General features: G+C 44.7%; 1 protein-coding gene across 2 annotated transcripts in view; it reads left to right on the forward strand.

Annotated features, from left to right (window-relative positions):
• Positions 1–15,719: 15,719 nt before the first annotated feature.
• LOC130204691 (sodium/potassium-transporting ATPase subunit beta-233-like) overlaps positions 15,720–16,957 on the forward strand; it is a 65,115-nt gene continuing 63,877 nt past the window's right edge. For both annotated transcript variants that reach the window (XM_056431601.1, XM_056431602.1), the window contains exon 1: positions 15,720–15,749. In XM_056431601.1, the coding sequence (XP_056287576.1) occupies positions 15,735–15,749 (15 nt within the window). In that variant the 5' untranslated portion in view covers positions 15,720–15,734. The remainder of the gene's footprint in view (positions 15,750–16,957) is intronic.

The following is a 16,957-nucleotide window of genomic DNA, read 5'->3' on the forward strand; positions in this document are numbered from 1 at the left end:
ACAAAATTAAAAATAAAATAATCAGACACATATAATTGTATATAACATACATGTATATATATTGTTTATAAATATTTAGATTATATATAATAAATATTTTATATACATACATATATATTTGTATATATACATATTTGTATGTGTAATATAACTATATTACACATGTAATTGCAAACAATTGGGTCAAAAGTAAAAAGACACCATGAGTTGAACATTAAAGTGTAATTAAAATTTGAAGTTATGAATCTTAACCCTCAGTCAAACTGACGTAACGTTATTCGAATAAAAGACACCATGAGTTCAACGCTAAAGTTTAATTAAAATTTGAAGTTATGAATCTTAACCCTCAGTCAAACTGACGTAACGTTATCTGTGAATAAATAATAAACTCTTTGTGCTCGTTGGATCCTCCAAACCGAATTATAGCTCATGTTTAACCGCTACGGAGACGTCAGAGCCAGCGGAGCATTTTAAAAAGTAATGCCGAGATCCGGCTGCTGTCGACGGCCACACAGCGCTGACCGCCCGGCGCTCCGGAGCTCAGTGGTCCCGCGAACAGAACCTCAAATCTACGGCGCAGATTATGAGGCTGAATCAAAACAAACCGACCACAGATTTGATTTTTAAAGTACAAACTCTCTCCTGAAAACATCCTAAAATTACATTCCGTGACTCAACAACAGTAGTATTTATTAAAAGTCAACTGTCAGTAGTTTATTTTCTCCTCCGCTACTGTTTCCGGTTGCTGGTGAAATGCATTCTGGGATATCGGCTGGCCAGAGAACCCACAACGTCTGATGTGGTGACGTCCTCCCCTCCTCCGGAGTCTGGACTCCCAATCCAGACTCCAAAAGAACACAAGTCTGTACTCGTGTCCTTTGATAAACGCCGGCGGCCCCCTCAGCCTCTCTGTTCTCTTTCCTGCTGCAGAGCTCAGAGTCCTGCAGGAGGTGTGTCCTCCTTCCAGACAGCGTGCAGTGCCGTGTGCCGCCGCTAGGGGGCAGACCAGCTCACGCGCCTCTCATCCATCACGTCAGCGGGAAGGTCACATGGACCACGTGAGTGTCATGGACCAGAAGGTCTCATCCGGTCCTCCATCGGGATGAAAACGACTGAACCACGAGTGAGCCAGAACACCAAGAGACCCCTTCTGGAAAGACCAGAACCACAGAAACACAGAACCACAGAAACACAGAGACACAGAAGACACAGAGACACATAGACACAGAGACACAGAGACACAGAGACACAGAACCACAGAGACACAGAACCACAGAACCACAGAGACACAGATACACAGAACCACAGAGACACAGAAGACACAGAACCACAGAGACACAGAGACACAGAGACACAGAACCACAGAGACACAGAACCACAGAACCACAGAGACACAGATACACAGAACCACAGAGACACAGAACTACAGAGACACAGAACCACAGAGACACAGAGACACAAAGACACAGAGACACAGAGACACAGAGACACAGAGACACAGAGACACAGAGACACAGAGACACAGAACCAAAGAGACACAAAGACACAGAGACACAAAGACACAGAACCACAGAGACACAGAGACACAGAACCACAGAGACACAAAGACACAGAGACACAGAACCACAGAGACACAAAGACACAGAGACACAAAGACACAGAGACACAGAGACACAGAGACACAGAGACACAGAACCACAGAGCCACAAAGACAAAGAGACACAAAGACACAGAGACACAGAGACACAGAACCAAAGAGACACAAAGACACAGAGACACAAAGACACAGAGACACAGAGACACAGAGACACAGAGACACAGAGACACAGAGACACAAAGACACAGAGACACAAAGACACAGAGACACAAAGACACAGAGACACAGAACCACAGAGACACAGAGACACAGAGACACAAAGACACAGAACCACAGAGACACAGAGACACAGAACCACAGAGACACAAAGACACAGAGACACAAAGACACAGAGACACAGAGACACAGAGACACAAAGACACAGAGACACAGAACCACAGAGACACAAAGACACAGAGACACAGAGACACAAAGACACAGAGACACAGAGACACAGAGACACAGAGACACAGAGACACAGAGACACAAAGACACAGAGACACAGAGACACAGACACAGAGACACAGAGACACAGACACAGAGACACAGAGACACAGAGACACAGAGACACAGAACCACAGAGCCACAGAACCACATAGACACAGAACCACAGAGATACAGAACCACAGAGACACAGAACCACAGAGACACAGAGACACAGAACCACAGAACCACAGAGACACAGAACCACAGAGACACAGAACCACAGAGACACAAAGACACAAAGACACAGAGACACAAAGACACATAACCACAGAACCACAGAGACACAGAGACACAGAACCACAGAGCCACAGAACCACATAGACACAGAACCACAGAGATACAGAACCACAGAGACACAGAACCACAGAGACACAGAGACACAGAACCACAGAACCACAGAGACACAGAACCACAGAGACACAGAACCACAGATCCACAGAGACACAGAACCACAGAGACACAGAACCACAGAACTATGAGACACAGAACCACAGAGACACATAACCACAGAGACACAGAACCACAGAACCACAGAGACACAGAGACACAGAACCACAGAACCACAGAACTATGAGACACAGAACCACAGAGACACAGAGACACAGAACCACAGAGACACAGAGACACATAACCACAGAGACACAGAACCACAGAACTATGAGACACAGAGACACAGAACCACAGAGACACAGAACCACAGAGACACAGAGACACATAACCACATAACTACAGAGACACAGAACCACAGAGACACAGAACCACAGAGACACAGAGACACAGAACCACAGAACTATGAGACACAGAACCACAGAGACACAGAACCACAGAACCACAGAACCACAGAGACACAGAACCACAGAGACATGGAGCCACATAACCACAGAGACACAGAACCACAGAACAATAAGACACAGAGACACAGAACCACAGAACCACAGAGACACAGAACCACAGAGACACAGAGACACAGAACCACAGAGACACAGAACCACAGAGACACAGAGACATAGAGACACAGAACCACAGAGACACAGAGACACAGAACCACAGAGACATAAAGACACAGAGACACAGAACCACAGAGACACAGAACCACAGAGACACAGAGACATAGAGACACATAAACACAGAGACATAAAGACACAGAGACACAGAACCACAGAGACACAGAACCACAGAGACACAGAGACATAGAGACACATAAACACAGAGACACAGAACCACAGAGACACAGAACCACAGAGACACAGAACCACAGAGCCACAGAGACACAGAACCACAGAGACACAGAGACACAGAACCACAGAGACACAGAGCCACATAACCACAGAGACACAGAACCACAGAACTATGAGACACAGAGACACAGAACCACAGAGACACAGAACCACAGAACTATGAGACACAGAGACACAGAACCACAGAGACACAGAACCACAGAGACACAGAACCACAGAGACACAGAACCACAGAGACACAGAGACACAGAACCACAGAGACACAGAACCACAGAACCACAGAACCACAGACACAGATACATAGAGACACAGAACCACAGAGACACAGAACCACAGAGACACAGAACCACAGAGACACAGAACCACAGAGACACAGAGACACATAACCACAGAGACACAGAACCACAGAACCACAGAGACACAGAGACATAAAGACACAGAGACACAGAACCACAGAGACACAGAGACACAGAACCACAGAGACACAGAACCACAGAACCACAGAGACATAGAGACACATAAACACAGAGACACAGAACCACAGAGACACAGAACATGGCCCCAAAAGAACATTATGATACATTATAATACATTATAATATATTCTGATACATTATGATACATTATAATATATTGTGATACATTATGATACATTATGATGCATTGATACATTATGATGCATTATGATGCATTATGATGCATTATGATACATTATGATGCATTATGATACATCATGATGCATTATGATGCATTATGCTGCATTATGATACATTATGATGCATTATGATACATTATAATACATTATGATGCATTATGATACATTATGATGCATTATGATGCATTGTGATACATTATGATGCATTGATACATTATGATACATTATGATGCATTATGATACATTATGATGCATTATGCTGCATTATGATACATTATGATGCATTATGATACATTATAATACATTATGATGCATTATGATACATTATGATACATTATGATGCATTATGATGCATTGTGATACATTATGATACATTCAATTCAATTCAGTTTATTTGTATAGCCCAATTTCACAAATTACAAATTTGTCTCGGAGTGCTTTACAATCTGTACACATAGACATCCCTGACCTTTGACCTCACATCGGACCAGGAAAAACTCCCAAATAACCCTTCAGGGGGAAAAAGGGAAGAACCCTTCAGGAGAGAACAGAGGAGGATCCCTCTCCAGGATGGACAGAACAATAGATGTCATGTGTACAGAAGGACAGATTTAGAGTTAAAATACATTCAATGAATATGACAGAGTGTATGAATAGTTCATAGTAGGCATATTCCACGATGGAGACCTCCACGATCCATCAGGCAGATGGCGGTGGGGAGGAGGAGTGGGCGGAGTCTCAACAGTGGGCGGAGTCTCAACAGGACAGTGGCGCAGTCAGGAGCAGGAATTCCACGACCCAGACCTCGATGATCCATCAGCAGATAGGATCTATGCCGTCTCATAGGGTCCGATGACCCCATGAGACGTGAAGTCAAAAGGACTCCGGGAGAAAGCAGAGTTAGTAACGTGTGATGGAGAGATGAAAATTCATCCTTAAGGAGAGAAAAAGAGGAGATAGGTACTCAGTGCATCCTAACGTCCCCGGCAGCTATAAGCCTATAGCAGCATATCAAGGGCTGGACCAGGTGAACCTGATTCAGCCCTAACTATAAGCTCTGTCAAAGAGGAAGGTCTTCAGTCTACTCTTAAACGAGGTGACTGTGTCTGCCTCCGGACTGAAATTGGAAGCTGGTTCCATAAAGAGGAGCTTGATAACTAAAGGCTCTGGCTCCATTCTACTTTTAAGACTCTAGGAACTACAAGTAGTCCCGCATTTAGTGAGCGTAGCTCTCTAGTGGGCAATATGGTACTACAAGCTCCTTAAGATATGATGGTGCATCACCAATCAAGGCTTTGTAGGTTAAGAAGAATTTTAAAGTGATTCTTGATTTTACTGGGAGCCAGTGCAGAGCAGCTAGTGCAGGAGTGATGTGATCTCTTTTCTTAGTTTTAGTGAGAACACGAGCTGCAGCATTCTGGATCAACTGGAGGGACCTAAGAGATTTATAGAGCAGCCTGATAATAAGGAGTTGCAGTAATCCAGTCTCGAAGTAACGACGTGAACCAATTTTCTGCATCTTTTGAGACAAGATGTGCCTGATTTTTGAAATATTACGTAGATGAAAGAATGCAGTCCTTGAGATTTGCTTTACGTGGGAGTTAAAGGACAAGTCCCGATCAAAGATAACGCCAAGATTCTTTACAGTGGTGTTGGATGCTAGGGCAATGCCGTCTACAGAATCCACATCACCAGATAATTGATCTCTGAGGTGCTCAGGGCCGATTAAAATTACTTCGGTTTTGTCTGAGTTTAACATCAAGAAGTTGCAGGTCATCCATGTTTTTATGTCTTTAAGACATGCTTGAATTTTACCGAGTTGGTTGCTCTCCTCTGGTTTTATCGATAGATATAGTTGAGTATCATCTGCATAACAATGAAAGTTTATGGAGTGTTTCTGATAATATTGCCCAGAGGAAGCATGTATAAGGTAAATAAAATTGGTCCAAGCACAGAACCTTGTGGAACTCCGTGATTAACGTTGGTGGTTATCGAGGCGTCATCGTTTACAAATACAAACTGAGATCGATCTGATAAATAGGATTTAAACCAAATTAGTGCCGTGCCTGAAATGCCAATCGACTGCTCCAGTCTCTGTAACAGGATGTCATGGTCAATGGTGTCGAATGCAGCACTAAGGTCTAACAAGACCAGGACAGAGGAGTCCTCTATCAGGACTAAGGTCTAACAAGACCAGCACAGAGAGGAGTCCTTTATCTGCTGCCATTAAGAGGTCATTTGTAATTTTCACCAGTGCCGTCTCGGTGCTGTGGTGTTTTCTAAATCCTGATTGAAATTTCTCAAATAAACTATTATGATGTAGAAAGTCGCACAACTGATTTGCGACCACTTTCTCAAGGATCTTGGAGAGGAAGGGGAGGTTAGAGATCGGTCTGTAGTTAGCCAATACCTCTGGATCCAGAGTGGGCTTCTTACATTATGATGCATTATGATACATTATGATACATTATTATATATTGTGATACATTATGATACATTATGATGCATTGTGATACATTATGATACATTATGATGCATTATGATACATTATGATGCATTATGATGCATTGTGTTACATTATGATGCATTATGATACATTATGATACATTATAATATATTATAATATATTGTGATACATTATGATGCATTATGATGCATTGTGATACATTATGATACATTGTGATGCATTGTGATACATTATGATGCATTATGATGCATTATGATACATTATGATACATTATGATGCACTGTGATACATTGTGGTACATTATGATGCATTATGATACATTGTGACACATTATGATACATTATGATACATTGTTATACATTGTGATACATTATGATAAATTGCGATACATTATGATGCATTATGATACATTATGATACATTGTGATGCATTATGATACATTATGATACATTGTGATACATTGTGATACATTATGATACATTATGATACATTATGATGCATTGTGATACATTGTGATACATTATGATACATTATGATGCACTGTGATACATTGTGATACATTGTGATACATTATGATGCATTGTGATACATTATGATACATTGTGATACATTATGATACATTATGATACATTGTGATACATTATGATACATTATGATGCATTGTGATACATTATGATACATTGTGATACATTATGATAAATTGCGATATGTTATCCTACATGTATCCATGCTCCTGAGGGGGAGCTGGTTTTAAAAGACGAGCCACGATGACCCTGAAGCGGCCTGAAGTCGGCCTCTCCACCATGACTCAGAGGTTAAACATTGTGTGTCCCAGCAGGAGGAGGCGCCCTGGGAGCGGAGCGGGGCTGTCCACGCTCAGGGGTCGCCCGTGAGGGCAAGGTGCAGGGTGGAGATAAGAAGCTTGTTTATTGCCTTCCAGCCTCGACACGGAGCTGAGTCTGCAGCTAACGGCGCTAACGGCGCTAGCAGCAGCATGAGGCGTAGAGAGCGGCGAGAGAGCCTCACGTGCTCTGGGAGGGCGACGAGTTCATCATGAACACCTGAGTGGGGAGAACACGCTGAACTCTCCTCTGCACAATGTGGAGTCAGCACTACGTCAGGAGAGAGAACCGGTTCTTACTTTAGTCCTCACGCACAGAAGGACACGCGCTGTGGCGGGACTTTTCCATCACCGAGACAACAGGAGGAGGAGGAGGAGGAGGAGGAGGCTGTGTCCTCCTCCTCCTGTTGGAGGTCACAGCCTCCAGGAGGAGGAGGAGGAGGCTGTGTCCTCCTCCTCCTGGTGGAGGTCACAGCCTCCAGGAGGAGGACACGCTGCAATGTGGCACTGTCATTTCAGTGTGTTCTGTCTTGTATGTGGAAATGTTGTGTTGCTCCTAATAACACTATTCATGCAGGTAAAGTGTGTGTGTGTGTGTGTGTGTGTGAGTGTGTTTGTGTGTGTGTGTGTGTGTGTGAGTGTGTGTGTTGTGTGTGTGTGTGTTTGTGTGTGTGTGTGTGTCTGTGTTTGTGTGTGTGTGTCTGTGTGTGTGTGTGTCTGTGTGTGTCTGTGTGTGTCTGTGTGTGTGTGTGTGTGTGTGTGTGTGTGTGTGTGTGTGTGTGTGTGTGTGTCCCAGCAGCTCTGCTCCCTCTGCAGTGTGTGGGTAGTGAATGCCTGTGATGGATGTTGAAGGTCGGCGTTTGAAGGACACTCCGCTTGCCGCAGTCATCATTTCCTGGTTCCCTGCTCAGGTGATCTGGGGGGCGGAGCCAGGACGACTGCAGCTCCCCCAGTGGGACGGCCTGCAGAGTGGAGCTGCTGTGTGTGTGTGTGTGAACACAGTGATGATCTGTTTCCATGTCAGATGCCAGAGGTCAGCAGAGCCAGGGGGGGGGGGGGTGAAGGTGACTCCTCCTCTCTCCTCTCAGGATGAACTCCGTCCCCAGGAGGAACGCAGCGCTCCGTGTTCACCATGAAGAACACGGAGCGGCGCTGAGGTCAGAGGTCAGGACTGTTCACCCTGGGAGAGCAGAGGAGGACACACACACACTGTCGGCGTTTCTCAATCAGCGTACTTGTGTGTACTTTCCTCTCCTTGTGTACTTTCCTCTCCTCGTGTACTTTCCTCTCCTCGTGTACTTTCCTCTCCTCGTGTACTTTCCTCTCCTCGTGTACTTTCCTCTCCTCGTGTACTTTCCTCTCCTTGTGTACTTTCCTCTCCTTGTCTACTTTCCTCTCCTTGTGTACTTTCCTCTCCTCGTGTACTTTCCTCTCCTTGTGTACTTTCCTCTCCTCGTGCCTCGTGCCTCGTCATCAGTCTCAGTCTGGGTACATGTTCACATTCAAAGTTCTCTTCTCTCAAAGCACGGTCAAAATGCCCGGATGTGACTTGATCCTCCCACTTTACCCAGAATGCATCAGAGGAGACTTGTGCGTCCTCTGGCCAGCCGATATCCCAGAATGCATTTCACCAGCAACCGGAAACAGTAGCGGAGAAGAAAATAAACTACTGACAGTTGACTTTTAATAAATACTACTGTTGTTGAGTCAGGAATGTCATTTTAGGATGTTTTGTTTATTTGACTGTAAAAAATAATTTACAGTGAATAATTAGAGTAAACCCAGGAGCAAGAACAGCTGATGTGGTGACGTCATCAAGTCAGCTGCTGCTCCAATCCAGAAAGACCAGAAAGACCAGAGAGACCAGAGAGACGTCCTCCGGTCCTCCGGAGTCTGGACTCCCAAGACCAGACTCCAAAAGAACACAAGTCTGTACTCGTGTACTTTGAATTGAGAAACGCTGTATATCATGTGTACACGACCAACAACACAACACAACCAACAACACAACCAACAACACAACACCATACAACCAACAACACAACCAACAACACATCCAACACAACCAACAACACAACCAACAACACATCCACACAACCAACAACACCACACAACCAACACAACCAACAACACAACCAACAACACAACCAACAACACATCCAACAACACAACACATCCAACACAACCAACAACACAACAACACCACAACACAACCAACAACACAACCAACAAAACCACACAACCAACAACACAACCAACAAAACAACACAACAAAACAACACAACACAACCAACAAAACCACACAACCAACAACACAACCAACAAAACAACACAACAAATCAACACAACAACACAACCAACAACACAACCAACAACACAACCAACACAACAACAACACAACCAACAACACAACACAATACAACCAACAACACAACAACAACAACACAACCAACAAAACAACACAACAAACACAACCAACAAAACAACACAACAACACAACCAGGAAGGAGAGCCTCTTCTGGAGTGAGCGTTTGACTGACAGCTGGTTCGTCCAATCAGCTGCCAGCGTTGGTTGGAGCGTCTCCAGTTACGCCCCCTGGAGGCTCTCGTGACCCTCTGGGTGTCAGGTGACTTCCTGCTTGGTATCAGAGAGCTTGGCCATCTGGTCGTTCTGGCCCCTCCCCCTACCTGTCAATCACCTGTGTGCTCCTCCCAATGACAGCTGTGTTTCCTTAAAATACCTGCAGCAGTCCCGACCTTTGACCTCTCAGCCATGAGACTATATAAGACTCTATATGAGACTCTATATGATAGATATATAGATATATACTTTATTAATCCACAAGGGGAAATTAGTTCTCTGCATTTAACCCATTCTTAGTGGGCTGCAGTGATGCGCCCGGGAAGCAACTGGGGGTTCAGTGCCTTGCTCAAGGACACTTCGACTTGCAACTAATGGGGAGAGCGGGGATCGAACCGACAACCTTGGGGTTGCAGGATGACCCTCTTACCCCACTGAGCTACAGCCGCCCCAAACTCTATATGAGACTCTATATGAGACTCTATATAAGACTATATGAGACACTATATATAAGACTCTATATGAGACTCTATATGAGACTAGATGAGACACTATATATAAGACTCTATATGAGACTCTATATAAGACTATATGAGACACTATATATAAGACTCTATATGAGACTCTATATAAGACTATATGAGACACTATATATAAGACTATATGAGACTCTACATAAGACTATATGAGACACTATATAAGACTCTATATGAGACTCTATATAAGACTCTATATGAGACTCTATATAAGACTCTATATGAGACTCTATATAAGACTCTATATAAGACTATATGAGACACTATATATAAGACTATATAAGACTATATGAGACACTATATATAAGACTATATGAGACTATATGAGACTCTATATAAGACTCTATATAAGACTATATGAGACACTATATATAAGACTATATAAGACTATATGAGACACTATATATAAGACTATATGAGACTCTATATAAGACTATATAAGACTCTATATGAGACTCTATATGAGACTCTATATAAGACTCTATATGAGACTCTATATGAGACACTATATAAGACTCTATATGAGACTCTATATAAGACTATATGAGACACTATATATAAGACTCTATATGAGACTCTACATAAGACTATATGAGACACTATATAAGACTCTATATGAGACTCTATATAAGACTCTATATGAGACTCTATATAAGACTATATGAGACACTATATATAAGACTCTATATGAGACTCTATATGAGACTCTATATAAGACTATATGAGACACTATATATAAGACTATATAAGACTATATGAGACACTATATATAAGACTATATGAGACTATATGAGACTCTATATAAGACTCTATATAAGACTATATGAGACACTATATATAAGACTCTATATGAGACTCTATGAGACTCTATATGAGACTCTATATAAGACTCTATATAAGACTATATGAGACACTATATATAAGACTCTATATAAGACTATATGAGACACTATATATAAGACTCTATATGAGACTATATGAGACTCTATATAAGACTCTATATAAGACTATATGAGACACTATATATAAGACTCTATATGAGACTATATGAGACTCTATATAAGACTCTATATAAGACTATATGAGACACTATATATAAGACTCTATATGAGACTATATGAGACTCTATATAAGACTCTATATGAGACTATATGAGACTCTATATAAGACTATATATAAGACTATATGAGACACTATATATAAGACTCTATATAAGACTCTATATAAGACTATATGAGACACTATATATAAGACTATATGAGACTATATGAGACTCTATATAAGACTCTATATAAGACTATATGAGACACTATATATAAGACTCTATATGAGACTCTATATGAGACTAGATGAGACTCTATATGAGACTCTATATGAGACTAGATGAGACTCAGGGCTCTCAAGTCTCACGCATTGAGCGTGAGACTCACGCATTTCGGTCTTACGTCACGCACTCCCGCCACAAATCGTATTTCTCACGCTATTTAATGTTTTAATGTGCCGCAGCACGCAAACATGAGCCGCCCTCACCGTGGAGGAATCAAGCGCTCCCCTGGAGTTCTGCTGTGAGGAGCCACTTATCAGCCAATCAAATAAAAGAAATGGGCTACACAATAGCCAATCAGAAAAAAACCTGTATCTGTTGTATCTGGGTAAGATTTAATCCAGCAACCAATGAAAATGAAGCATCCTGACAAGGTCAACAAGGGTCAGACGGGTCAACAAGGGTCAGACAGGTCAACAAGGTCAACAAGGGTCAGACAGGTCAACAAGGGTCAGACAGGTCAACAAGGTCAACAAGGGTCAGACAGGTAAACAAGGGTCAGACAGGTCAACAAGGTCAACAAGGGTCAGACGGGTCAACAAGGGTCAGACAGGTCAACAAGGTCAACAAGGGTCAGACAGGTAAACAAGGGTCAGACAGGTCAACAAGGTCAACAAGGGTCAGACGGGTCAACAAGGGTCAGACAGGTCAACAAGGTCAACAAGGGTCAGACAGGTCAACAAGGTCAACAAGGGTCAGACAGGTAAACAAGGGTCAGACAGGTCAACAAGACTGAGACAGCCTGAGACAGTCTATCAGTGGAGACAATCTGGCAGAGAACTGGAAGGAAGGCAAAGTAAAAAAGTAGTGAAGAGGAGGACCAGGTGAGGGGGGTAGAGAACAGGTACAGGTGGGGGGGTAGAGAACAGGTACAGGTGGGGAGAACAGGTACAGGTGAGGAGGGTAGAGAACAGGTACAGGTGGGGGATGAGAACAGGTACAGGTGGGGATAGAGAACAGGTACAGGTGGGGGGTAGAGAACAGGTACAGGTGGGGGGGGGTAGAGAACAGGTACAGGTGAGGGGTAGAGAACAGGTACAGGTGGGGGGGGTAGAGAACAGGTACAGGTGAGAGGGTGTAGAGAACAGGTACAGGTGGGGGGTAGAGAACAGGTACAGGTGAGAGGGTAGAGAACAGGTACAGGTGAGGGGGGGTAGAGAACAGGTACAGGTGAGAGGGGTAGAGAACAGGTACAGGTGGGGGTAGAGAACAGGTACAGGTGAGAGGGTAGAGAACAGGTACAGGTGGGGGGGGGTAGAGAACAGGTACAGGTGAGAGGGTAGAGAACAGGTACAGGTGAGGGGGGGTAGAGAACAGGTACAGGTGAGAGGGTAGAGAACAGGTACAGGTGAGGGGGGGTAGAGAACAGGTACAGGTGAGAGGGTAGAGAACAGGTACAGGTGAGGGGTAGAGAACAGGTACAGGTGGGGGTGAGAACAGGTACAGGTGGGGGTAGAGAACAGGTACAGGTGGGGGTAGAGAACAGGTACAGGTGGGGGGTGAGAACAGGTACAGGTGGGGGTAGAGAACAGGTACAGGTGGGGGTAGAGAACAGGTACAGGTGGGGGTAGAGAACAGGTACAGGTGGGGGTGAGAACAGGTACAGGTGAGAGGGTAGAGAACAGGTACAGGTGAGGGGGGGTAGAGAACAGGTACAGGTGGGGGGTAGAGAACAGGTACAGGTGGGGGGGGGTAGAGAACAGGTACAGGTGGGCCATGTTGACACTGTGCTGCTGATGCGTAGCGAGGACGTTGTCCTCCAGCTGGAGGCTCCGCCCTGAAGCCTGAACCATGGTCCGTCATTGTGAGTCGTGTCTTGTCTGTAAATGAGGAGCTCTCCAGCTCAGGTGCCTGATCACAGGGCTGTAATGGTTGTGTGGGTGTCTGCTGCCCTCACCTCGTCCTTCAAGGACAGCGTGGCTCGTCGATCACACTGTTCCCTTTGTCTCGTTCTGCTGGTCTGAGCCAAGGTCACGACTCCATGAGCCACGCATGGTCGCACCGATGACACGCACCTGAAGACTGAGCCCATTGTTGTTGTTGTTTGGATTCATTATGAGCTAAACACGAGCCCAGTAAAGGTACCTGCTTCGTCTCCCATGAAGTCAAAGCCATCACAATGGAGTTGTGTTGCTTTATCTGTGAGGGAAACACAGGGGGAACCTGGACATGCAGTTCCTACAATGAACACAGGGTGGCACATTGACATGAAGTCTATTAAATCATGTTGATTTGATGTGTCATGGAGCAAGAAATCATATAATTTGTTTCAGGCAGAACACACAGAACTTGAATACCTTGAATACATTCCATAACCTCTTCTTCCTCTGAGCCTTCACCTTGAATACGTTCCATACCCTCTCCCTCCTCTGAGCCTTCACCTTGAATACATTCCATAACCTCTTCCTCCCCTGAGCCTTCACCTTGAATACGTTCCATAACCTCTTCCTCCTCTGAGCCTTCACCTTGAATACATTCCATAACCTCTTCCTCCCCTGAGCCTTCACCTTGAATACGTTCCATAACCTCTTCCTCCTCTGAGCCTTCACCTTGAATACGTTCCATAACCTCTTCCTCCCCTGAGCCTTCACCTTGAATCGTTCCATAACCTCTTCCTCCTCTGAGCCTTCACCTTGAATACGTTCCATAACCTCTTCCTCCTCTGAGCCTTCACCTTGAATACGTTCCATAACCTCTTCCTCCTCTGAGCCTTCACCTTGAATACGTTCCATAACCTCTTCCTCCTCTGAGCCTTCACCTTGAATACGTTCCATAACCTCTTCCTCCTCTGAGCCTTCACCTTGAATACGTTCCATAACCTCTCCCTCCTCTGAGCCTTCACCTTGAATACGTTCCATAACCTCTTCCTCCTCTGAGCCTTCACCTTGAATACGTTCCATAACCTCTCCCTCCTCTGAGCCTTCACCTTGAATACGTTCCATAACCTCTTCCTCCTCTGAGCCTTCACCTTGAATATGTTCCATAACCTCTTCCTCCCCTGAGCCTTCACCTTGAATACGTTCCATAACCTCTTCCTCCTCTGAGCCTTCACCTTGAATATGTTCCATAACCTCTTCCTCCTCTGAGCCTTCACCTTGAATACGTTCCATAACCTCTTCCTCCTCTGAGCCTTCACCTTGAATACGTTCTATAACCTCTAATGTTCCACTGTTTAGGGCTAAAAGCTTTGACTTCCTGGCTGAGTGTAATTCTGTCGTTCAGGTTATCTATTTGGCTCAAATATTAACCATTGCATGAATTATTGGTCGGAGCTCTAACCTTTGTCCTGGGCAGCGCGGGAGCTAAATTGGAGTGAGATGTGGATTAATCTGTAACCAGTGCACAGTTTCGCAATAACCTATCTTTCCCCAAAGCATCAGGGTGATCTGGATCAAACAGGTCTGGAGCTCAGAGGGTAGCACAATGAAAGTTTAATGGGTGTTCATGACAGCAGCGTCGTATCGTATGAACCTTTAGACTCAGGGTACTGGCAGATGACGCTTAGCTAACGGTGTAAACCAGGTATGTTGTGCTCCTTTCAGACGTCTCCCGTTGGCTAACTCACTTCTAGATTCCACTTTGCAGACACAATCCCACCCACTTGTCTGCAGGTTTGCATTTCAATGACTGTAAAGTTGCTCTATCTATGTCAACCTTTACTCTGTTGTGACATCATGGCCCGGCTGCAGGGGATTGGGTAACCGAGTCCTACAAAGAAACTTAGTGCCTCGGCAACAGACACAAATACCTGCCGTACAGAAAAGCTCACATACAGGGAACAGGGTTCAGTTCTGTGCATGCGTTATAATATTCCAATGCTAATCTCAAGGTGATCTCTGCAGCTCCCTCAGGTGCAGTAGAGAGGCTCAACACCCACTCTGACCAGGTCCACTGGATCTTTAAGGGGGGGAGGGGTCTGATATTGAGGGCCAATCAGCAACAAGACCCTCCTCCACTGTCATCTGGATCCAATGTCACTCCAACAGGTGAATAGAGTCAGAACAATAGGATACAACCCACTTTAGATGTACAATAGGAGTTAGTAGGATCAGTGTATGGATATGTTGATATAAATATATGAATATCAGGCTCCTCACTAACAGGATTGGGTTGTCGTGAGGTCATAGCTCTTTGGAAGAGGACCACAGCGTATCTCTGTCATCCTGTGAGAGACACATGTGGACTGTCATCAGAGAAGCGATCCATTCCATTCCCTTTATGGAATGTATTCTCCGTCATGATAACGAACGTTGCATTGCTAACAGGAGGATGGATGTTGACCGGAGAGAGTCGGATTGAGCGTCGTTAGATGACAGCTCTTACACATTAACCAAGGATATTAAAAGGTGCCACAGTGATCCTCTGTCAATGATTGACCTCTGGGCCTGTCGGCGAGGCCTCGGGTCAAACTGACACGAGGACTTCAGACATTCTGTCTCAATGTTAGGCAAAGAACCGGCGTTACTCTCTCAAGCCTTGTGTCTTTTCTGAAAGGTAGCAGGCAACACGTCGTGACTGTTTCAATGTGCACATCTTCACCCAACAACAAGAAGCTTCACGGTCACTGATTGTTTGACCTGTTCAACCAAAGGTCACCAACGTTCCACTGAAGGATCTACCGCTGGACACGGTGTCTTGGTGCGCGATTCTTGCACCTTCCGCCAAAAAAAGTTCCTCGTTTGTTTGTGTTTTTTTAATATGAACATTCTTTGGCAATAAACCTGTTTCTGATTCTGATTCTGATTTCTGATACCTCTTTGAGTGCTCCTCCTCCAGCTCAAGAATCAGTGTTGGTTCTCCTGGGGTTGGTTTGGGTATGAGATCTTGGGCTGATCTTGGGCTGATCCTGGGCTGATCTTGGGTTTGTCTTGGGTTGGTCTTGGGCTGATCTTGGGTTTGTCTTGGGTTGGTCTTGGGCTGGTCTTGGGCTGGTCTTGGGTTGGTCTTGGGCTGGTCTTGGGCTGGTCTTGGGTTGGTCTTGGGCTGGTCTTGGGCTGGTCTTGGGCTGGTCTTGGGCTGGTCTTGGGTTGGTCTTGGGCTGGTCTTGGGCTGGTCTTGGGTTGGTCTTGGGCTGGTCTTGGGTTGGTCTTGGGCTGGTCTTGGGCTGGTCTTGGGTTGGTCTTGGGTTGGTCTTGGGCTGGTCTTGGGCTGGTCTTGGGCTGATCTTGGATTGGTTTTGGGCTGATCTTGGGTT

This window comes from Pseudoliparis swirei, chromosome 14 (assembly GCF_029220125.1).
Source record: "Pseudoliparis swirei isolate HS2019 ecotype Mariana Trench chromosome 14, NWPU_hadal_v1, whole genome shotgun sequence".
Taxonomy (NCBI): Eukaryota; Metazoa; Chordata; class Actinopteri; order Perciformes; family Liparidae; genus Pseudoliparis; species Pseudoliparis swirei.